The sequence below is a fragment of the Salvelinus namaycush genome, chromosome 4 (genome assembly GCF_016432855.1).
Source record: "Salvelinus namaycush isolate Seneca chromosome 4, SaNama_1.0, whole genome shotgun sequence".
NCBI lineage: Eukaryota > Metazoa > Chordata > Actinopteri > Salmoniformes > Salmonidae > Salvelinus > Salvelinus namaycush.
In genome coordinates this window covers 9646075-9671230 of record NC_052310.1, presented here as the reverse complement: position 1 = coordinate 9671230, position 25156 = coordinate 9646075, and the positions used below count along the sequence as shown (strand labels likewise).

At 40.7% G+C, this 25156-nt stretch overlaps 1 protein-coding gene across 3 annotated transcripts; it reads right to left on the bottom strand.

Moving 5' to 3' along the window:
• Nucleotides 1–196: 196 nt before the first annotated feature.
• On the bottom strand, nucleotides 197–23331 carry LOC120046128 (inositol polyphosphate multikinase-like). Of its 3 annotated transcripts, XM_038991108.1 has the most exons (7): nucleotides 22452–23331; nucleotides 21332–21384; nucleotides 20255–20340; nucleotides 19129–19225; nucleotides 18524–18696; nucleotides 5692–5773; nucleotides 197–3661 (listed from the first exon to the last, which is right to left on the bottom strand). In XM_038991108.1, the coding sequence occupies exons 3-7, from the start codon at nucleotides 20270–20272 to the stop codon at nucleotides 3015–3017; spliced, it is 1017 nt and encodes a 338-aa protein (XP_038847036.1). In that variant the 5' UTR covers nucleotides 20273–20340; nucleotides 21332–21384; nucleotides 22452–23331; the 3' UTR covers nucleotides 197–3014. The 3 variants fall into 3 exon arrangements, with proteins under 3 accessions (XP_038847036.1, XP_038847035.1, XP_038847037.1); XM_038991107.1 differs by lacking the exon at nucleotides 21332–21384; XM_038991109.1 differs by lacking the exons at nucleotides 21332–21384; nucleotides 22452–23331 and adding an exon at nucleotides 22064–22431.
• Nucleotides 23332–25156: the final 1825 nt, after the last annotated feature.

Sequence of the window (25156 nt, the reverse complement as noted above, 5' to 3'; positions counted from 1 at the left end):
GGTGAAATCAGTAAGTAAAAATGGGCTAGATGAGCTAGTGACGAGACAAAACCTGAGGCTCTAGTCAACAACTCTTCTTTTCAGCACTCACGTTATACTGTAAGTCATGTCATTCTTCATTTCATCTGCACATAAATGAAAATGGGAGTGAGGAGAAAATACATTGATTCAAAGACTACAAGGTAAAACAACCAGATGTTCATTGGGAATACATTTTATTAGTAATAATAATAATAATAATAATCTGCCAAATATACAGCCATTATTGAATCCATCTACATATTATACATATTAATATAGGTAATTTACAAAAGTAGTAATTAGTCATCAATTTCAATCAGATATGAGAGAAACAGCAGATGCATCATAATTTCCCCTGCATTTCATGTTACTGTATACGTCAGAAGTGATCAGGACGGACGGACAGCAGAGTCAACGGGAGGAGAGGATACATGGGGTATTTCCATAGAGAACATTATGACAGCACTGACACTAATGCATATTATTCCAGACCACAGGAAGAAGCATGAAACCCAGGGCTCGTATTTACAAAGTGTCTCAGTAGGAGTGCTGATCTAGGATCAGCCCCCCGCCCTGTCCATATGTTATTCATTATGCAAATCTTAGGCAAAACTGATCCAATATCAGCACACAGACTCTTTGTAAATAAGGGGCCAGAACAATAATTACAAGCTGGAAAATAATCTGATTCCGCAAATCAAATATCTGATTACTTAGCTACAGTTTGCAAAAAAAAAACAAACAAAAAAAGTTTAAGTGTTTGCAAAACAGAGAAATTGACAACATTATCTCACTTCTGATTGGCTGAAGTCTAAAGACAAAATCCAGTCTTGCCACATTTCTATCAGGTATTATAGAAAACAACTTACACAACTTTTCCACACAGGGAAAGTCATTGGTTAGTTCACAGCAAAGGAACAGATTTTATACATTGGCTATATTCATTTGTTTTTCAGTGCATTATTGAACAAAAAAGAAAGAACAGCAGGCTTAAGCAAATACAAAAACAAACATTTGTTAACTTCCTGTCCATTAACTATTCAAAAGTCACAGGTTTACCCTTAAAATAGAACTGGTGTGTAAACAAGATCACAAATCATTGTAGAACAACTCATAATTGACTGTACCAAGATGTAACGTACAGTCCTTGTATAGAGTCAAATGCATTACAACCACAACGTCTAAAGGCGCTGCAGAGGATGTCAACTGTAAACAACCATCTTAGAGGTACCTTATTCTGTAACGATTTGCACTACTGTACTTCCATATACACGGACCACTCATAGCACATCTATAAACACAAAGTAGCATAAGCCTATATGTTCTGAAATGTTGAATTTAAAGTGCTTATAGGTTGGTTATGAGTACTTCATGAAGATGAGAGTTACTGTAATGTAAATCAATATCTACAATTTAGAGAATTTTGCTAAAACAAACAATGCCCTGGTGCAAAATGCTGAAGCTGGTCGCTTGCTAAGGAGTTGGAACAATAACAAAGACATTATGAGTAAATGTAACAATGTAAAAGCTGCCAGAATGATAAATGTCTGAAATTAATATGGAATAAAAAGAAACAAGTCAGTGATAATAACAGTGAAATATCTTTAAAAGACTGTAAACATTTCTCATAAAGGTTCTTCCTCCTTACCATTTCAAATATGTACTAAATTTTCAATTTGAGAGGATCATCCAAAATTATTTTTTGTCTTTTGGTATGATTTTCAAATCAAACACAGAAATGGAGCATTGTCTGCATATCTTTGAAAATATATGCATATCTTTGTTAAAAATAAAATCATAGACATTTTATAGCTATCATGGTTAAGAAGAAGCAAATGGAAAACATTTGTCTTAACCAACAACAACAAAAAGACACCATCTTGATAGGGAGATCACACTGTGGAAGCACTGTCAGGGCCCTGACAACACCACAAGGATCTAATTCACTTCCAGGCCTTCAAGTTTAGAACACTAGCCATACCTTGCGCCCTCTCTCCGAAAACCACCAGTACTTTGGCATTCTAACATGAATCACTAGATCAACAAACTCAATCTCTCTCTGGGCAGTTTGTTAATTCATTATCAGAGTAGCGTATTGCATTTCTTTACAATTAAACAGACCACGACACAGTGTACAAGTGGGCAGAGGGAGGACAATCCATGTCATCTTAATCTAATGTGGACTGTGAGATGTGACGACTAACGAGGAGCTTTGTTCCGGTACACTGATTTCTCACTTGGACAAATCACCCTTTCTCAGGTGCTCGCATCTTTCAAATTGCAGAAGGGAAAGGGACATTTGGCCCATAGACTTGCCTGAAACTTGTAGAGTTTTCATTTGGGGGGGGGGGGGGAAACCTCGCAAGTCACATTAGTATCTTTCTCTTAACATCTCCTCCCAGAACCTAAATGACTATCTGATGAAATTATGCAAGATTTTTTTTGTTGTTGTTGTTGTTCTGGGTAACATAATTTAAAAAGTAGCACTGCCAAGGACACAGGTTTTAAGAAGAACAGGCAATTTGTCAGCAAAATATATAGAGAACAGCAATGCTAAAAGTACTTAATCTGTACTGTATGAGTATAATAACTTGGATAAAATTTGTATCATTCTGTCAACGTTCTGGGAAAATTTAAGACAAAAGTGAAATCTGAGATCTGAAAAGACTTGAGCAAAATTATATAAAACATACAACATACGATCAGCAAGCCAACAAATCAAGGGTACTCTTTAGAGATAATCCTGTGAGTAATGGTTACAGTCATTTACCTGAGTTAGATACCTGTTAACAGTGGTTAAAAATCAAGAAGCACATACATCGGACAAAGAGTTATGGAGTAATGACTTCATCGATATAGTGCATATAGTGCAGAGAATCACAGGGCGAGGGGAAGAGGGACTGGGGGTGCTACAACTCCTCCATTCACACAGTAAAAGACAGATGGGTATACTTAACCAATGGACAGGCAGAGACACCACTGAAGAGAGAAGGTTATTGGTGGAGGATCTGCTGCAGCACCTCCAGCAAGTGTTTCAGGCCGTAGATATAGCCTTGATCCTGGCTCTCACTGGGGAAGACGTGGGCAAAGTCAATCATCCTCACATCCACTTCGCTGGCCCTCTGCTCTGGATGCGGCTCCCCCCGGCCTCCCAGCCCCACCCCAGCCTCTTCCAGTTGGGCTTTGATACCGTTGCCGTTGGGCTGTTCTGCTGACACCAGACCTGAGCACTTCCACGTGCTGTTGTCCTCCTGGGTGTTGGGGCCTGTCGTGATGGCTCCGGTGGCATTGCCATGGTGACCCCGGGTGCAGCCCTTCTTGTTGTACATGGCGTACATGGTGGACAGGCTGTAGTCAAGCGGCACGGCAACCTGGATGTTGTTGTTGTATTCCAACACTTCTTCATTGGGCTCGCAGCAGGCATCAGCGGGAGACATAGTCTTCTCTGGGGGGCCCCTGAAGACATGGCCCTCAAAGCTGGGAGGGGGCAGTCCCTCGTATACAAACAACAGAGAGCTGGCGTAGAAGGTTAACTGGCTCTGGCCCTCGAACCATCGCAGGATGTTCTGGACCTTCAGGATACTGGCAGCGATGGCGTCTTTTCTCAGACTCCTCCCATTAGAGAAGAATTTGGATAAACCTGGGAGAGGAACGGGAAAGTAAATTGTTGTTGTTGAGGAATCCAATGTTTACTGATAAGAAATAGACAATGCCTGAAGCTTTTTCTTAATTGAGAGCAAGTTGAGCTAGTGACTACAATCTACACCAGGGGTCTCCAATTACATTTAACTGTTGGACAATTTTTGAGCAGATGATCGGGGGGCCAGAGCATGGTTTTAAAATAAATAGTACACTGCAAATTGACCGCAAGAATCCCAAACAGATATAGTATTCGACAAAAACAGAATCGTTACAAACCTTGATTACATTGGGATACGATCACATATGCCTCTAACTAAGTGTGGGAATACTTGGGAACAGATTTCCTCAATTAAAATCACTGAGCTGAATTCCTGGTGATTTTACAGTCTTATGTCCGACAACGAAAATGATATGCAGTACCAGTCAAAACTTTGGGCACACCTACTCATTCAAGGGTTTCTTTATTTTCCCTATTTTCTACATTGTAGAATACATAAAAGCTATGAAATGACATATGGAATCATGTAGTAACAAAAAAAGTTTTAAATCAAAATATATTTTATATATTTGAGATTCTTCAAACCACCCTTTCCCTTGATGACAGCTTTGCACACTTGGCATTCTCTCAACCAGCTTCATGAAGTAGTCACCTGGAATGCATTTCAATTAACAGGTGTGCCTTGTTAAAAGTATATTTGTGGAATTTCTTTCTTTCCTTAATGCGTTTGAGCCGATCAGTTGTGTTGTGACAAGGTAGGAGTGGTATACAGAAGATAGCCCTATTTGGTAAAAGACTAAGTCCATATTATGGCAAGAACAGCTCAAATAAGCAAAGAGAAATGACAGAACTTTGAAAGTGCAGTCGCAAAAACCATCAAGGGCTATGATAAACTGGCTCTCATGAGGATCGCCACAAGAAAGGAAGACCCAGAGTTACCTCTGCTGCAGAGGATAAGTTCATTAGTTACCAGCCTCAGAAATTGCAGCCCAAATAAATGCGTCAAAGTTCAAGTAACAGACACATCCCCTGTTCAGAGGAGAATGCATGAATCAGGCCGTCATGGTCGAATTGCTGAAAAGAAACCACAACTAAAAGGACACCAATAAGAAGAAGAGACTTGCCAAGAAACACAAGCAATGGACATTAGACCGGTGGAAATCTGTCCTTTGGTCTGATAGTTTATAGTTTCAACGGCAGTGTCTTTGTGAACGCAGAGTAGGTGAACGGATGATCTCCACATGTGTGGTTCCCACCGTGAAGCATGGAGGTGTGATGGTGCTTTGCTGGTGACACTGTCTGATTTATTTAGAATTCAAGGCACACTTAACCAGCATGGCTAACACAGCATTTTGCAGCGATACGCCATCCCATCTGATTTGCACTTAGTGGGACTCTCATTTGTTTTTCAACCGGACAATGACCCAACACACCTCCAGGCTGTGTAAGGGCTATTTAACCAAGAGAGAGAGTGATTAAGTGCTGCATCAGATGACCTGGCATCCACAAATCACCTGACCTCAACCCAAATGAGATGGTTTGGGATGAGTTGGACCGCAGAGTGAAGGAAAAGCAGCCGACAAGTGCTCAGCATGTGGGAACTCCTTCAAGACTGTTGGAAAAGCATTCCTCATGAAGCTGGCTGAGAGAATGCCAAGCTGTCATCAAGGCAAAGGGTGGCTACTTTGAAGAATCTAAAATATATTTTGATTTGTTTAACACTTTTTTGGTTACTACATGACTCCATATGTGTTATTTCATAGTTTGGATGTCTTCACTATTATTCTACAATGTAAAAAAATAGTAAAAATAAAGATAAACCCTTGACTGAGTAGTGTGTCCAAACTTTTGACTGGTACTGTATATCTTATATATATATATATTTTACTTAGTGCCCAAATCAAAATCACACACGTGCCTGAATTTGCCCCGCGGGCCGCCTATTGGTGAACCCTGACCTTCAGCCTGTTGATATAGACAGAAGGATATGTGTATTTTGTGACAAGATTATTATTGTTTTAGGAGCTCACCATCTTTGATGGTGTCCTTGAGAAGGCCTCGCCCGTAATGTTGATCATACGAGTGATATTCGTCAGAGTTGATCTTGTACACCTGGAGGGTTAGAAAGACAGAAGAATTAACGTTAACGGAAAGAAACAGATGCAGTACATAGGCCTGTTTTCACTAAAAAGCAAAGCTGCACCACTTCAAAAGGAGATGATGAGTCTCTATATAAACGTTCGCCTCAACGTGACCTCTCCATGATAGAATCACGGGTGGAATATGCCCTCTGCTGGAGAAATTATGTATAAACACAAACTGCTCAAAACAATTATATTATGACGCACACATACAGTGGGGCCAGGAAGTATTGGATCTCTTAAAAAAAGATGAGAAAAAAATACAATGAAAAAAATGACAAAAACAAAAAACAAATCATTGATGGATTTGCTACATTTGCATATACATATATATGTACATATATATACACATTTTTTTTTTTTTTTTTTGCATTACTTGTTAAACAAAATCTCTTATTCTGAGCAATTGTATTAGCATAAAATATTTGTAAATGTTTTTGAGCATACTACACTGCTCAAAAAAAATAAAGGGAACACTTAAACAACACAATGTAACTCCAAGTCAATCACACTTCTGTGAAATCAAACTGTCCAATTAGGAAGCAACACTGATTGACAATAAATTTCACATGCTGTTGTGCAAATGGAATAGACAAAAGGTGGAAATTATAGGCAATTAGCAAGACACCCCCAATAAAGGAGTGGTTCTGCAGGTGGTGACCACTTCTCAGTTCCTATGCTTCCTGGCTGATGTTTTGGTCACTTTTGAATGCTGGCGGTGCTCTCACTCTAGTGGTAGCATGAGACGGAGTCTACAACCCACACAAGTGGCTCAGGTAGTGCAGCTCATCCAGGATGGCACATCAATGCGAGCTGTGGCAAGAAGGTTTGCGGTGTCTGTCAGCGTAGTGTCCAGAGCATGGAGGCGCTACCAGGAGACAGGCCAGTACATCAGAAGACGTGGAGGAGGCCGTAGGAGGGCAACAACCCAGCAGCAGGACCGCTACCTCCGCCTTTGAGCAGGAGGAGCACTGCCAGAGCCCTGCAAAATGACCTCCAGCAGGCCACAAATGTGCATGTGTCTGCTCAAACGGTCAGAAACAGACTCCATGAGGGTGGTATGAGGGCCCGACGTCCACAGGTGGGGGTTGTGCTTACAGCCCAACACCGTGCAGGACGTTTGGCATTTGCCAGAGAACACCAATATTGGCAAATTCACCACTGGCGCCCTGTGCTCTTCACAGATGAAAGCAGGTTCACACTGAGCACATGTGACAGACGTGACAGAGTCTGGAGACGCCGTGGAGAACGTTCTGCTGCCTGCAACATCCTCCAGCATGACCGGTTTGGCGGTGGGTCAGTCATGGTGTGGGGTGGCATTTCTTTGTGGGGCCGCACAGCCCTCCATGTGCTCGCCAGAGGTAGCCTGACTGCCATTAGGTACCGAGATGAGATCCTCAGAGCCCTTGTGAGACCATATGCTGACACATGCACATTTGTGGCCTGCTGGAGGTCATTTTGCAGGGCTCTGGCTGTGTTCCTCCTTGCACAAAGGCGGAGGTAGCGGTCCTGCTGCTGGGTTGTTGCCCTCCTACGGCCTCCTCCACGTCTCCTGATGTACTGGCCTGTCTCCTGGTAGCGCCTCCATGCTCTGGACACTACGCTGACAGACACAGCAAACCTTCTTGCCACAGCTCGCATTGATGTGCCATCCTGGATGAGCTGCACTACCTGAGCCACTTGTGTGGGTTGTAGACTCCGTCTCATGCTACCACTAGAGTGAGAGCACCGCCAGCATTCAAAAGTGACCAAAACATCAGCCAGGAAGCATAGGAACTGAGAAGTGGTCACCACCTGCAGAACCACTCCTTTATTGGGGGTGTCTTGCTAATTGCCTATAATTTCCACCTTTTGTCTATTCCATTTGCACAACAGCATGTGAAATTTATTGTCAATCAGTGTTGCTTCCTAAGTGGACAGTTTGATTTCACAGAAGTGTGATTGACTTGGAGTTACATTGTGTTGTTTAAGTGTTCCCTTTATTTTTTTGAGCAGTGTATATAGCTCAGTATTTGTATTTAGTCTTTTTGCTCATCTTTATCAAGGGATCCTATAATTCCAGGCCCCACTGTAATGTGACATAATGTACAGTACTTATGTCTCTGTGATATTAATAGCAATGCGAGTAGAACTCAGTCTGAGGACACAGAGGCAGTCATTCCATGTCCATGCTGAGAGGAGCAGAACTATTTACCAGAGGGATTCCTGCCTCTATCACTGCAATCAGGAACATCATTATCAGCAAGAGTCTCATCACCCTGTGGTCACACACTGCAGACAAGCAGATTTTTCCATGCTCTGAGCCAAAAAGCCTTTGCCCTCCCCTGGGAAAACTACAAACCCTGCTCCTCAGATGCTCCTTGACTACAGAGTATGTCAGTGGGTGACTCGTGCTGCAGGAGGTATGCATTCTTACAAAGCCTAGGCTATAATTAAGCAATAAGGCCTGAGGGGGTGTGGTATATGGCCAATAAACCATGGCTAAGGGCTGTTCTTAAGGACGACAGAGTGCCTGGATACAGTCCTTAGCCGTGGTATATTGGCCATATACCACAAGCCCCCCGAGGTTCCTTATTGCCATTATATACTGGTTACCAACATAGTTAGAGCAGTAACAATACATGTTTTGTCAAACCCATGGTATACGGTCTGAGATACCATGGCTTTCAGCTAAATCAGCATTCAGGGCTCGAACCACCCAGTTTATAATGAATCTTATTCACTTACTAGTTTAGTTCATTAGGATCCCCATTAGCTACTGCACATGCAGCAGCTACTCTTCCTGGGTTTCACATAAAACATGCAAATATATGACAAAGTACAGAACAGTCATAGACAAGGACAATAAATAATCATTTATAATAATTTTAACATGAAAAAAGGTCATAAGAGTCATATATTGGAAAGACAGACAACAAAAATACTTTACACACTGATACATATTATATACAGTTAAATTGGATCTTTACAAAGAGGTACAAGATGTATTAATGTTTTGTTTTTTTAAAGCTAAACTTGTTTTTTGCCTGAGTAACCTCTGGTGGCAGAGCATTCCAAGATGACATTACTCTATACATAACTGAGCAACACACCATGTTAATTAGTAATAGGAGTGGTGAGGTGGGTGAGTAGACAGCATGGTATGGCTGAGCTTAGTGCAGATCCTAGGCCATAACTAGCAATATATATATTCCTGAAGTGAAAACTAAACCGGTGGTCCTCAACATCACCGGATCATTTATTTGCTGGTCGAATAGAGTTTGTGCTGTACAGTTCGTATTCCAATGAGACAAACAGACCATGTAGCCTAACTGAAGCATGTTCACTGTTTATACTCTACTGTTTATACTCACTGGAGAAGACCAGTTATCATGTTACCACCATGACCCTCAGAGATCTGTGAGGAAAACCCAGAGGAGAGGACGGCATAATGCTGATTGGGATAAAAGGAGAGGTCCAAGTCAACAGATCTGAGATCAGTCAGAAGCTAGCTCCATGCTGTTCTACTCATGGATGGAGGCTTCCTATTACTGACCTCCATAGAGGCTAAACACGGCTCAACTGTCTACGAGAATGTATCAGTCTCAAGCTTGACTTTTGAAAAATATTATTAAAATGTTCAATAAAACTATATAGCATGTGGCAGTCCAGCTGTATTGAAATCCTTGTGAATGGAATTTGATCGTTTAACAAAGTTTAAGAAAATGTATGTTTAGAGTTTAACAGATGCCTAAGACTGGAAGCTGTTCTATACTTAGTCCACTAAAAACACAACAATCAAATGAAAATGTAATTTTATTGGTCGCGTACACATATTTTGCAGAGGTTAATCGCAGGTGCAGCGAAATGCTTATGTTCCTAGTTCCAACAGTGTAGTATACATAACAACACACACAAATAGTCATTTTTTGAATGACTACCTCATCTCTGTACCCAACACATTCAGATAATTGTACGGTCCCTCAGTCGAGCAGTAAATTTCAAAACAGATTCAACCACAAAGACCAGGGAGGTTTTCCAATGCCTCGCAAAGAAAAGCACCTATTGGTAAAAAATTAAATAAGCAGACATTGAATATTCCTTTCAGCATGGTAAAGATATGATTTACACTTTGGATGGTGTATCAATACACCCAGTCACTGCAAAGACACAGGCGTCCTTCCTAACTCAGTTACCGGAGAGGAAAGAAACCACTCAGGGATTTAACTATGAGGCCAATGATGACTTTAAAACAGAGTTTAAAAGGGATACTTTGGGATGCTAGCAGATACCCATAGACTTCCAGTCATTGTGCTAACGCTAGTTAGCATTGGCTCATGAAACTACCTCAAACTTCCTTCATACTGGACACAGAGACATAAATGGTTTCCACAAGTTCATCTGACTCTGGGGAAGTAGATAAAGGGCCTCATTACTGGATACTTTGGGATTTTGGCAAACTGTTTTAAAGTCACCATTTGCCTCATGGTTAAATCCCTGGCAGTTTCCTTCCTCTCCGGCAACTGAGTTAGGAAGAACGCTTGTATCTTTGCAGTGACTGAGTGGGGAAGTACATAAAAGGCCTCATTGCCAAAATCTCCAAGTATGCCTTTAATGGCTGTTAAAGGAGAAAACTGGATCAACAACATTGTAGTTACTCCACAATACTAACCTAATTTACATAGTGAAAAGAAGGAAGCCTGTACAGAGTAAAACATTTCCAAAACATGTTTGCAACAAGGCACTAAAGTAATACTGCAAACAATGTGGCAAAGCAATTCACTTTTTGTCCTGAATACAAAGTGTTATTGGATTTGCCCCAAGCATACAACCTATTACTGAGTACCACTCTCCATATTTCCAAGCAAAGTGGTGACTGCATCATGTTATGGGTACAGTGCCTTGCAAAAGTATTCATCGCCTTTGGCGTTTTTCCTATCTTGTTGCATTACAACCTGTCATTTAAATTGATTTTTATTTGGATTTATTGTAATGGACATAAACAAAATAGTCCAAATTGTTGAAGTGAAATGCAAAATAAATTACAAACGGAAAAGTGGTGCGTGCATATGTATTCACCCCCCTTGCTACGAAGCCCCTAAATAAGATCTGGTGCAAACAATTACCTTCAGGAGTCACATAATTAGTTAAATAAAGTCCACCTGTGTGCAATCTAAGTGTCACATGATCTCAGTAAAAAGAAACACACACACACACCTGTTCTGAAAGGCCCCACACCTGTTCAGAAAGGCCCCAGAGTCTGCAACACTACTAAGCAAGCGGCACCATGAAGACCAAGGAGCTCTCCAGACAGGTCAGGGACAAAGTTGTGGAGAAGTACAGACCAGGATTGGGTTCTAAAAAAATATCAGAAACGTTGAACATCCCATCCCAAGAATAGGGCACCACAACAAGCCTGCCAAGAGAGGGCCAACCACCAAAACTCACAGACCAGGAAAAGGGGGCATTAATCAGAGATGCAACAAACACACCAAAGATAACCCTGAAGGAGCTGCAAAGCTCCACAGCGAAGATTGGAGTATCTGTTCATAGGACCACTTTAAGCTGTACACTCCACAGACATGGGCTTTACGGAAGAGTGTCCAGAAAAAAGCCAATGCTTAAAGAAAAAAAATAAGCAAATACGTTTGGTGTTTGCCAAAAGGCATTTGGGAAACTCCCCAAACATACGGAAGACGGTACTCTGGTCAGATGAGACTAAAATTGAGCTTTTTGGACATCAAGGAAAACGCTATGTCTGGCGCAAACCCAACACCTCATCACCCCGAGAACACCATCCCCACATTGAAGGTTGGTTGTGGTGGCAGCATCATGCTGTGGGGATGTTTTTCATCGGCAGGGACTGGAAAACTGGTCAGAATTGAAGGAATGACGGATGGCGCTAAATACAGGGAAATTCTTGAGGGAAACCGGTTTCAGTCTTCCAGAGATTTGAGACTAGGACGGAGGTTCCCCTTCCAGCAGGACAATGACCCTAAGCATACTTCTAAAGCAACACTCGTGGTTTAAGGGGAAACATTTAAATGTATTGGAATGGCCTAGTCAAAGCCCAGACATCAATCCAATTGAGAATCTGTGGTATGACTTGAAGATTTCTGTACACCAGCAGAACCAATCCAACTTGAAGGAGCTGGAGCAGTTTTGCCTTGAAGAATGGACAAAAATCCCAGTGGCTAGATCTGCCAAGCTTATAGAGACATTATGTCTTATTTCTTGCTTGTTTCACAAGAAAGATATATTTTGCATATTCAGTGGTAGGCATGTTGTGTAAATGAAATGATACAAACCCCACAAAAAATCTATTTTAATTCCAGGTTGTAAGGAAATAAAATAGGAAAAATGCCAAGGGGGTGAATACTTTCACAAGCCACTGTATGCTTGTAATCGTTAAGGACTGGGTAGTTTTTCAGAACAAAAAAAAGAAAGTGAATTGAGCTAAGCACAGACAAAATCCTAGAGGAAAACCTGGTTCAGTCTGCGTTCCACCAGACACTGAGATTAATTCACTTTTCAGATGGACAATAACCTAAAACACAAGGCCAAATCTACACTGGAGTGGCTTAACAAGAAGGGTGAATATCCATTACTGTTTTGACTTAAATCTGCTTGAAGATCTATGACAAGACTTAAATGGTTGTCTAGCAATGATCAACAACCAATTAGACAGAGCTTGAAGAATTAAAAATGGGCAAATGTTGCACAATCCAGGTGTGGAAAGCTCTTAGAAACTTACCCAGAAAGAGTCAGAGCTGTAATCACTGTCAAAGGTGAACCTAGCATGTATTGACTCAGGGGGTTGTTTTAGGTTACTTTTTTACAAACATTAGAATTTTCTTCCACTTTGACATGAGTATTGTGTAGATCTTTGACAAACAATGACAATTAAATCCATTTTACTCCCACTTTGTAACAAAATGAGGAAAAAGTCAAGGGGTGTGAATACTTTCTGAAAGCAAGATGATGCAGGACTAGAATACAGTACGCATATGCAGTGGGTAAAACATTGTTAATAAAGCTGTGTTTTGCTATATTGCACTTGTCATTTCATGACTATACATTTTTTTAGCAATTTTCTTGGTATTTGGCGCTCTGCAATTCAGCGGTTGTTGGTGAAAATGATCCCGCTAAAGGGATCCGTGCGTCAAGAAGTTTTAAAGTGACTATGTACATAGGGAAGGAGTCTAAGGTGCAGGGTAGAATACTGGGTGGTAGCCGGCTAGTAAAAGTGACTATGTTCAGGGTACTGGCGGAGTCCCGCTAAGGGTGACTATTTAACAGTCTGATGGCCTGTATAAGTGTTTCCTTTATTTTGGCAGTTACCTGTATGTTACAATGTTACATAGGCATGCTTTGGTCCTTGGGGTGGAGATGAGGTCTTTGCTCTTCTGTAAGTCATTATGGAATGGTAGAATAGCGTTGTGTTGGTATTGGCCCTGTGTGATTGATTTGTCAGTGATGACCAAACAGAGAGACGTCAGAATGGACCTGAATGAGGTATTGAACTCTTCACATAAACATTAACCTTGTGAGGTGTGGAGCCAGTCTGACAGGAACTGGGGAATTGGAAGGTCACGGCAGACTAATGAGATGAAATGCCATTCCATCTCAAAATACCCAGGCAAACAGCAAAATGAGCTTAAAACCAACGCCTGACCTAAATAACTTGTACAGTACCAGTCAAAAGTTGACACACTTACTCATTCAAGGGTTTTTCTTTATTTTTACTCTTTTCTACATTGTAGAATAATAGTGAAGACGTCAAAACTATGAACACATGGAATCATGTAGTAACCAAAAAGTGTTAAATCAAAATATATTTGATATATTTGAGATTCTTCAAACCAGCCTTTGCCTTGATGACAGCTTTGCACACTTGTCATTCTCACAACCAGCTTCACCTGGAATGTTTTTCCAAAAGTTTTGAAGGAGTTCCCACATGCTGAGCACTTGTTGGCTGCTTTTCCTTCACACTGCGGTCCAGCTCATCCCAAATCATCTCAATTGGGTTGAGGTCGGGTGAAAGTGTAGGCCAGGTCATCTGATGCAGCACTCCATCAATCTCCTTCTTGGACAAATAGCACTTACACAGCCTGGAGGTGGGTTGGGTCATTGTCCTGTTGAAAAACAAATGATAGTCCCACTAAGCACAAACCAGATGGGATGGCGTATTTCTGCAGAATGCTGTGGTAGCCATGCTGGTTAAGTGTTCCTTGAATCCTAAATACAAATCACTGACTGTCACCAGCAAAGCACCCCCACCTCCATGCTTCACGGTGGGAACCACACATGCAGAGATCACCCGTTAACTTCTTGACGTTAGGGGTCATATTTTTTATATTTTTTAAAATAACGTTCCCAGGGAAGCGGACTATTTCTCAGGTCCAGATCGTAGAATATGCATATAAATTTACAGATTAGGATAGAAAACACTCCAAAGTTTCCAAAACTGTCAAAATATTGTCTGTGAGTATAACAAAACTGATTTTGCAGGCGAAAACCTGAGGAAATCTAACCCGGAAGTGATTTTTTATTTTTTTTAATCTGTGTTTCATTTCCCGTCTTTCTTCCATTTAAAGGGGTATCAACCAGATTCATTTTCCAATGGCTTCCTCAGGCTGTGACCAGGCTTTAGACATAGTTTCAGGTTTTTATTTTGAAAAATGAGCGAGATTTTTCAAAACTAGTCAGGTGTCCTTTGATTAGTTCCTGCGCGCGAGAGGGGTAGCTCTCCATTTTCTTTCTCTCTTTTATTGAATAGGTTACGGTCGAAATATTATCGATTATGTATGTTTAAAAACAACCTGAGGATTGATTATAAAAAACATTTGACATGTTTCTACGAACATTACGGATACTTTTTGGAATTTTCGTCGAACGGAACGAGGCTGTGGTTTTCTGAACATAACGCGCAACCCAAATGGCGTTTTTTTGTTATAAAAGTAATATTTATCAAACAAAAATAACATTTATTGTGTAACTGGGAGTCTCGTGAGTGCAAACATCTGAAGAATATCAATGGTAAGCGATTAATTTTACTGCTTTTCTGACTTTCGTGACCATGCTAATTTGGGGCTAGCTGTTCTAGCATTGATTGATACACTCACAAAAGCTTGGATTGCTTCTCGCTGTAAAGCATATTTTCAAAATCTGACACGATAGGTGGATTAACAACAAGCTAAGCTGTGTTTTGGTATATTTCACTTGTGATTGCATGATTCTAAATATTTTTTGTAATATTTGGCGCCCTGCAATTCAGCGGTTGTTTAGGAAAATGATCCCGCTAAAGGGATCCGTAGCGCCAAGAAGTTAACCTACTTTGCGTCTCACATAGACACTGCGGTTGGAACCAAAAATCTCAAATTTGGACTCATCAGACCAAAGGACAGATTTCCACCGGTCTAATGTCCAAGCACATTGCTTGTGCTTCTTGGCCCAAGCAAGTCTCCTCTTCTTATTGGTGTCCTTCAGTAGTGGTTTCATTGCAGCAATTCGACCCTGAAGGCCTGATTCACACAGTCTCCTCTGAACAGTTGATGTTGAGATGCGTTTACTGCATTTATTTGGGCTGCAATTTCTGAGGCTGGTAACTAATGAACTTATCCTCTGCAGCAGAGGTACCTCTGGGTCTTCCTTTCCTGTGGCGGTCCTCATGATAGCCAGTTTATCATAGCGCTTGATGGTTTTTGCAACTGCACTTGAAAAAACTTTCAAAGTTCTTGACAATTTCCAGATTGACTGACCTTCATGTCTTAAAGTAATGATGGACTGTCATTTCTCTTTGCTTATTTGAGCTGTTCTTGCCATAATATGGACTTGGTCTTTTACCAAATAGGGCTATCTTCTGTATACCACGCCTACCCTTGTCACAACACAACTGATTGGCTCAAATACATAAAGGAAATTCCACAAATTAACAAGGCACACCTGTTAATTAATTCATTCCAGGTGACTACCTCATGAAGCTGGTTGAGAGAATGCCAAAAGTGTGCAAAGCTGTCATCAAGGCAAAGGTTGGCTACTTTGAAGAGTCTCAAATATATTTTGATTTGTTTAACACTTTCTTGGTTACTACATGATTCCATATGCATTATTTTATAGTTGATGTCTTCACTATTATTCTACAATGTAGAAAATAGTAAAACTAAAGCAAAACCCTTGAATGAGTAGGTGACTGGCACTGTATGTATGCAAGCATGAAAATGATAGATGTGACTGACTGTAGACCCATAGTCTCTTTTAAAAGTATGTAGTTCTGTCGTTGAGATGTTTTTTGTCTGTTAAAAGGTTCTGTATTATATCATGTGTTGTGTGGACCCCAGGAAGAGTAGCTGCTGTTTTTGAAACAGATAATTGTGATCCTAATAAAATAGCAATAACAAAATGCACCTAAATTATCCTTCCAGTCTCTAATCCTGCCACTCTGGTTCGGCTGCCCAGGCAGGTGTGTGAACACCTGGTAAACACCCTTGGATGGATTGTCATTGTGATCCTGCGATTACCATATTAACGGAAAACAACTCGTCTGACATATCTCCCTCTCTAACTTTAAGCATCAGCTGTCAGAGCAGCTTACCGATCACTGTACCTGTACACAGCCAATGTAAATAGCACACCCAACTACCTCATCCCCATATTGTTACTTATCCTCTTGCTCTTTTGCACCCCAGTATCTCTACTTGCACATCATCATCTGCACATCTATCACTCCAGTGTTAATGCTAAATTGTAATTATTTTGCCTCTATATTACCTTACCGCCCCTAATCTTCTACATTTGCACACACTACATAGATTGTTCTATTGTGTTATTGATTGTATGTTTATGTGTAACTGTGTTTTTGTCACACTGCTTTGCTTTATCTTGGCCAGGTCACTGTTGTAAATGAGAACTTGTTCTCAACTGGCCTACCTGGTTAAAATTAAAAACAAAATTGTTCAATACTAATTTAACTGGTTTTGCAACTATACTGAACAAACGTGTAAATGCAACAATTCTGGTGGGTATGCAGGCCATGGAAGATCTGGGACATTTTCAGCTTCCAGGAATTGTGTACAGATCCTTGTGACATGGGGCAGTGCATTATCATGCTGAAACATGAGGCGATGGCGGAGGATGAATGGCACGACAATGGGCCTCAGGATCTCGTCACGGTATCTCTGTGCATTCAAATTGCCATTGATAAAATGCAATTGTGTCTGTTGTCCATAGCTTATGCCTAGCCATACCATAACCCCACCATGGGGCAGTATGTTCACAACGTTGACATCAGCAAACCGCTCGCCCACACGACACCATACACGTGGTCTATGAGGCCAGTTGGACGCACTGCCCAATTCTCTAAAATGACGTTAGAGGTGGCTTATGGTAGAGAAATTAACATTCAATTCTCTGGCAACAGCTCGGGTTGACATTCCTGCAGTCAGCATGCCAATTGCACACTGTGCATTGTGTTGTATGACAAAAAAACTGCACATTTTAGATGGCCTTTTATCATCCCCAGCACAAGCTGCACCTGTGTAATGATCATGCTGTTTATTCAGCTTCTTAATATGCCACACCTGTCAGGTGGATGGACTCTCTTGGCAAAGGAGAAAGGCTCAATAACAGGGACGTAAACAAAGTTGTGTACAGAATTTGAGCGAAATAGCTTTTGGAATCCATTCACTTCTGGGATCTTTTATTTCAGCTCATGAAACATGGGACCAACACTTTACACGTCGCGTTCATATGTTTGTTTAGTGTCAATGGAGTTGAGCTCTGGCAAAAGCGCTCAAAGTTTTTCTTTAAAAACGTATTTTTCAACCTTGACAGAAATAAACTATTAATATAATGAACACAGTGGAAATCAGAAGTGAACTAAACAACCTTTCTTATAGAAACAACCTCAAATTCTGCCCTTTCCCTACCGTTACAGTCTTAATGGTTACTAATGCCAAGTCAACACTAATGATTATCTAATAGGCGGTTACTCTGAAATTGTTGCCCGAAGCTTTATGGGAATCTCAGAACACGGTCATTCAACAGCAAGCAGGAACAGAAAGCTGGAACAGCAATCAGGAACTCCCCAGTGAACTAACAACGTTAAGCTCATGTAATGATTTGCATGATATTGATCAATTGATGCCAGGTTTGTTCTAAGGTAACTTTTATACACTAAAGTAGCTCATCATTAACTAGTAGCCAATGATTTATGATATGATGAAGATACAGAAATGACTGTGTTTAGCTTTCTACCTAGCGCTGTATAATAAACAACTTCTATATTTGTATGAGTGGTATGCATTCATTTTTGATAGGCTACTTGATGAAGCATATGTTAGCCAGCCCAGCAATGCTTTATGGGCTATTGTCTTGAGAAAATAAACCCTCAATTGTCTGCACATTCTTGTGAATAGTTGCATTATTCAGGAGTGTAACTTGGTTTAGATGAGAAGTTGCTCACATAGTTGATTAATAGTTTGTTAAAGGATGCTAATGGCTACTGTGATATTTACTGTAAATATTGCTGCCGAGCAAGAATCCCGAGTTGCCAAGCTGAACTTTAAATTGAAAAGTAGAAATATCTTTGCGACACCTCTCCACAGACTCATTAGTCAGAATAAGCCCTAAGGTACTGCCACCCAGGATTCATATAGCCCCTCTCAATAAAATGACATTAGCAGATGGAGAGCCCTTTTCAACCCAGTGGGGGGGACCCATGAGGCTGAAGAGGAAGACTCACCCTCATTCCGAGAAGCAGGAAGCCAATCTCCTCCATGAGAGGGTACTTCTTGATCTGCTGGTCCCGCTTCTCTTGGGAGGCGTAGGGGTCGTAGCTTTTCTGGCCGATCTTGACATCCATAATACAAGGCTTCTGGAACCGCCGAGTCACGTCCTCCAGTTTCAGGTACAGCTCTGTGATGTCATCAGAGGGCGCAGAAACATGGCATGAGAGACGTTAGAGATTTAGAAATATAAAATCAACACATTTAGCCACTAGAATGATAGAAGAGGCGGTGTTTCACCCCTACAGCCATACAGTATTTCTAGTAGCAAAGCACTGCCATGATTGTTTACATTTATACACCGGGTGGGTCTAATCCTGAATGCTAATTGGTTAAAACCGCATTCCCGCCAGTGTATTTTTGAACGAAGTGCTGTCCTAGGATCAGTTTCTGCCTTTTAGATCCAAATGACTTATGATATAATGGGCAGGGAGGACCTGATCCTAGATTAGCACTCCTCCTCAGAGTTCCTTTATGAATACAGGCCCTGGTACATGTTGAAGTAATGCTGAAATAATGTCCTAGTGATTGTCCTAATGATTTCTTATGGACCGGTGTTTACCGTCAGGAGATTCAGGCGAGGACCAGGTGCCAAAGTATTTAGGGAGGTGATGCTGGAGGTCCAACAGACACGGGTCGCCACAGTCCTCAGCGTAGACCTGGAAGAAGCAAAGCACATCCTTGAAGAATCAAATCAGCTCATGTGACAGAACTAATCACCATCTCTATGTGGGAATTTCAGTGTCTTATTTGATTAGGGTGTTGTTTAACCAACATGTCACACGTAGGGGTGGCAGCTAGGCTAGCGGTTAGAGCATTTGGCCAGTAACCGAAAGATCGCTGGTCGAAAACCCGAGCTGACAATGTGAAAAATCTGCCGGTGTGCCTATGAGCAAGGCACTTAACCCTAATTTACTCCAGCTACAATACTATAGCTGATCCAGTACAACAAAAACATTTCCCAGCACCTGTCCGGTGTATGTGAAAATAAAAAAGTTTTCTTCATTTATTTTTATTAGAAGTAATGCATAGTACAATACAAACATCATTTTCCTTCCCTTTTATAGTTCACTACCATGAAATGATGGTGGAAGTAGCCAAGTTGAACTACTAATACATGATTCCTCTGTAAGAGTGTTTCCAAAGCAACCATTTCATCTTGTGGACATTTAGTCCACTTTAACAATAGGGGAGTAAGCGGTTCCGGTGGAAAGCCCTCATAACCCTCTGGCTAAATGTTGCAGTGGACACGTCGAGACAAACACCTTTCATAAGCCCTTCAATAAACAGATAGCCCACTGGTTTATATGCAGAGTATGCCGACCTTACCCAGTGAGTTAGTAAAGACGTGGACTACATTACTGTGCAGTGTTGCCTGCTAGGCTTCCTCAATAGCTACTCAGGGAGAATGAAAGATAGAAGGGTTTAAGGACTATTCACTCACTTTTTATTAACTCATTTAATCTACACATCAACTTGAACATAAACTTTGTTCAAACTGACATGGGAAAATTGTTCCCAAGTACACAAAGTAACATTTTGTAGACATTAAAAGGGATGACTTTTTGCGGACTTCATGTAGAACGGAGAGTCATTTCATAGAGAATACTGTACTGTAAAAATAGTTGTACTTTCAGATATCACATTTTTATTCATTTTTTCCAGCATCAAAATACACGGATGGTTACCTTGCTGTAGAACTGCATCTCTCTAGGACCTCTGGGAGGGGGCTGGAGCTGTTTGAGTACTGTGCCATCGGGATGTTGCAATATGCCTGTTGTAACAAAAGTTGTGGGTCATTCTGACACTTAGTAAAGATCTAGTACTAGTTGCCACATAAAGGCCTAGTTCGAATATTTCAAAAAGACATCCTCTTCCTGCTAAATAGCCCCTGATCAGACATGCCTATGTGGCTGAGGGGTCCCTAGCTTTCACAGCTGTGCAGCCATGTTAGTGGCTGAGGGGTCCCTAGCTTTCACAGCTGTGCAGCCATGTTAGTGGCTAAGGGGTCCCTAGCTTTCACAGATGTGCAGCCATGTTAGTGGCTGAGGGGTCCCTAGCTTTCACAGCTGTGCAGCCATGTTAGATGTGTGGTTACTTCAAGAGAAAAAGGAAGGATACATTTCTAAAGAATTCAGACAGGGCTAGGGTTGCAAAGCTACTGGTCATTTACCAAGGTTACCGGAATCTTCTGTAATGTTGGTTTTTAAACAGGTAATCTATGGCAATCTAGGTAATTTATACATGAATCACACTTTTTTATAAATACATTCATATTGTCTGAGTTTCTAATGGATAGACCATATGGTTCAAGAGAAAAATAGCATAATTAAGGAAAAAAGCATCTAATCAACAATGGTATTATTTTGAATTAGCTCTGTAACTCTTCCAACTATTGACTATATTCACAACTGCCACTAGTTTGGTGCCAAAACATTTACAACAAAGACAAATTGACATGGTCAAATAAAACATTCAAAAATATATAAAGGATATTTCTTGCTGAAACCCTCATATTAAACATCATTGCTATTCACTAAGTGGTGGTTTATATTTAGGATAATGTTTTACAGCTTTGTCATTCTATTTGTTTATTTTAAAATCATCTTATTTGATTATTTTACATGTGATAAGGCCACACAGAGAGCCAGAGATAATTACAGACACCTGTGATAATCTGAAGTACCCAAAAATGCCACTAGATTTAAAATCAGATTTAAAAAGCTTGAAAGTTACAAAAATGTATATAGTAATATACACCATACCTTTGCAAACCCAGACAGGTCCAAACAGATTGCCATTTGGAAACCTGTAATACCTAACTGAGAAATGCAAAGGTTAACTTGTGTTTTACATGAAGTCATAAAACGATGGACCTTATTCCAAAACACCTGAACACCAGTAACCTATAAAGTCTGACACTATACACTCAGTGTGTGAGACTGCTCTAATATAAGTTGGGAGTTGGAAAAAGCATTGGACCACACTCCTCTCTGAGATATGTCAGAGTTTGACTGCCTCGGGCACAGCTTGATTCTTACAACTGAAATCGCTTGAAATTGTAAAATGGTAGGAAATGAACACTCCCAAGTATCAGCGTTTAATCAACTCAGAGGTTAGCTGTATCAAGAGTATTAAGTGACCTAAATACAAATGTGACACCTATTCCCTCCTGAGTGTAGGATTCAACTGAAAGGCTCTTAGCAGAGACAACCAGGATTAAATCCCATTTACACTGGTGCTCTGTCACTGTCTCCCAGGCCAGAAATAATACATTGGTTGTTCCCACTCTTGACAGTTCAGTTTTAGCTAAGGGAGTCTTACTTCAGGCATTGGATTTTGTAAGCCTATTTCATGATTTAGGTTATAGCCACTGGCAAGTTGCAGGCTATAACTAAGTGGACGATCAGGAGTGATGAAGAACCCCCTCCCGCTGATTCGGTTGCAAAACATTTCTTAAACAGAAGCAAACAAAACGAAAACGGCGAGAGACCTACCTGAATGTGTCCAATTGAAATTCGTTTTAACTGTTTGGCTAATGATTACAACCCTGGGTTTCAGTTCCTACATTACAATAGTTAGAGAGCTGATACTACGTGCATCAACCGAAGTACACAAAAGACTTCAAGCAGGTGCTCTATTCTGTTATTGACTGACATGATGAAACCTATAACAGTGGCTTCCTTACTCAGGATAATTGTCCTGGAGATAAACAGTCCTGGGAAGACAGTGTAGCCTACTTCTGTCAGCTTTTCTGAAGTATAGTAATTGAACCAAAGGAGAGCTATTCCACCATGCAGACCAAGATTACACAATGAAATGCCACTCACTAGTGGATACACATGCACCGTGGCGAAAGGAAAACACATTTGATCAGTCACTGACCTACTTTATCAACGCCATACTTATGACCGGCCACCTGATGGGAGAGCGGAACACATCCGTTCAGGTGCGCCGCCTGCGATCCTCCCTGAGCGTTCTTCTCCTTCACCGAGCCGGAGAGACAAGTCCCCAGGTTCACCATGGGTCTATTGATTTCCAGTCTTCCCAAAGCTAAAGATGAGTCCATTATCTGATGTTGAGTTGACATTCACAATTCAATGGCTTTCAATAAAATAAAATAGGCAATCTTTAATTCACATGTTGATATCAGTTTGGTAATCTGAGCAACCCCCCACACAATTTCGAGCACCGAGGGGTGTCTTCATCGAATTCGTCAAATGGGCTCGCGTTCAGCACTAAGTCTAACCTAGTATTTAAAATGTAGCAAGCCTCCAAAAGCACTGCTACAATGAGTTTCATATCTTGGTCGGCAACATTAATACAGTCTGGCCACATCCCACTTCCTCAAGAGAGACGTATACACTCCTCTCCCGAAACTGTTTTGATGACACAAGACCGATATTTGCGCGCAATGTCGAAAAGTGGAGTTTCCTCTAAACTACTTATAGCGCGACCCGTTTAGATTGCTATTTGGAAAACACATACATTACAAACAAGCCCCGTTGTTTGCTGCTTACATTACACGTCCCACAATGCTAAAAGACAGGCTGCTAATCGTGACATCACATCTGACGTACAGGCTCCTTGACGCGAAATTGTTTATCAATAAGAAAAACAGCATGGGAAACAATATTATGTCGGACACGCTATCGATGTCTTTGAAGAGTTGCAAGGACCTTCACATTCGAACCTTATCCAATGTGTGTGGCTGGGCGGCTATCCCATCTAGCTAGCTAACGTTACCTAACAACACTTTCGACACTGCCCCTACTGTCGCAATTATATCTACTTCTGGCAACAGCTTCAGCGCAGTGGCTTTTCCATCACTGTCGAAAAGATTGCTTATGATCGTCAACTTTCTAGGGTCGTCACTAGTTAACACAGCCACAAAGTCATAAACCCCGCCTACTTCTACAATTGATTTTCTTAAAATCTGATTTTAAACATAATCTTAACCGTAACCACACGGATAACCTTATGATTAAACCTAACCTTAAATTAAGACCAAAAAGTACATTATTGTTTTCATACATTTTTATAATATCGCCAATTTTTACTTTGTGGCTGTGCTATCTAGTGGAAACACTTTCTAGGCGTGAGTAATTTTGACAGTATTGCAACACAAGATTATCAACCGTTTAATCGAGAATAATATGCCTACCGATGATGCCTGCATTATAGGTAAGTAAGCGAAACGTAAAACCATGATTCGATTTAATTTAAAGCTGCACATTTTTCCTTTTTATACGACTGACCAAATTCATATAGAAATGTTTTATAGATCTGTCATTCTCATTGAAAGCAAGCCTAAGAAGCTGTATATCTGTTCTATGTACGTTGTTTCTATGCTTCCCGTTCTTAAATTTCGTTTTTGCGTCTTTTACTTTTGCATCTATTACAGCTGAAAAAACAATATTTTTGGTTACGGAAATGTTTTTCTTTTTACAGGTTTGGATGGTACAATGATTCTCTAAACATGTATTTGTTTTGTCACATAAACTAAAATTAGGCGAACTATTCGAATTTTAGCAACCAGGGAATGGAGGAGCGATTTCTGCGTATTGCATCTTTCATGTTTTCTATTTGCAGGTCTCAATTAGCCCCAGCCGTTGATCATGACTCTCAGTTCCATTACACATAAAAGTCATTGGACGAAGGCAAGTAGCAAAAACATGCGACTATATACTAAATAGCCATGTTCATAACTGCTGCCATGCTCTAGTGTATTCGCACAAGTATCAAGTATGAATGAACCCATTCATCACAATACACACCTTTATTAGGGTTCCCACACGGCCATATTCCCATGTTACAGTGCTTGTTTACAGAAAGCATACGGAAGACAGAGTGGACTACCTGTGCTAATTACACCTGTGTGTAAACGGAAGACAGAGGCCACAAACGTGTTGCCACTGAAAAATACTGTAGGCTGCAACTTTGTTAAAATTGGTTAGATCAGTGTACAGTAAGTGTGTATTCTCCATTTGTGAAATTATTTTGATGTGATATAAAAGTAGAGGGATTTATGTTTCTAGAACCATACCGCAATTGAGAATCGATTCACGTTGAGATGGGAGTATTTGGCAGTTTTGTCTTCAGAGCCAATTTGCCCTTTAAACAGAACATGTAAGGTCCTTGGACTAAGGAGTAATACTGGGCTATATTAGCCCGTCACTGTGCACAAAGCAATTTCATTTATCTTATGATTATGTCATTTTGAAACACTAATATGGAGTCCTCCAACATCATCCCTTGTTTTCTTCCCAGTGCTCTGATGTCTCATCATGTACATGAGACTCAATAACAAATCACACTGTAGTGGGAATTGGGCCTTATCTGTTTGAAAATCACGTAATCATAATTGTGCCTTATCTTGTAAACATGGTTGGATGTATGAACAAGTTAATTACATTTGAAGAGGTCCACTCAATCAGCATCACTTTGGGCACAATTACAGTGATTTCGGAAAGTATTTAGACCCCTTGACTTTTCTCACGTTACAGCCGTATTCTAAAATGTATTATTATAATTTTTTAACTCAGCAATCTCCACACAATACACCATAATGATAAAAAAACAGAAATACC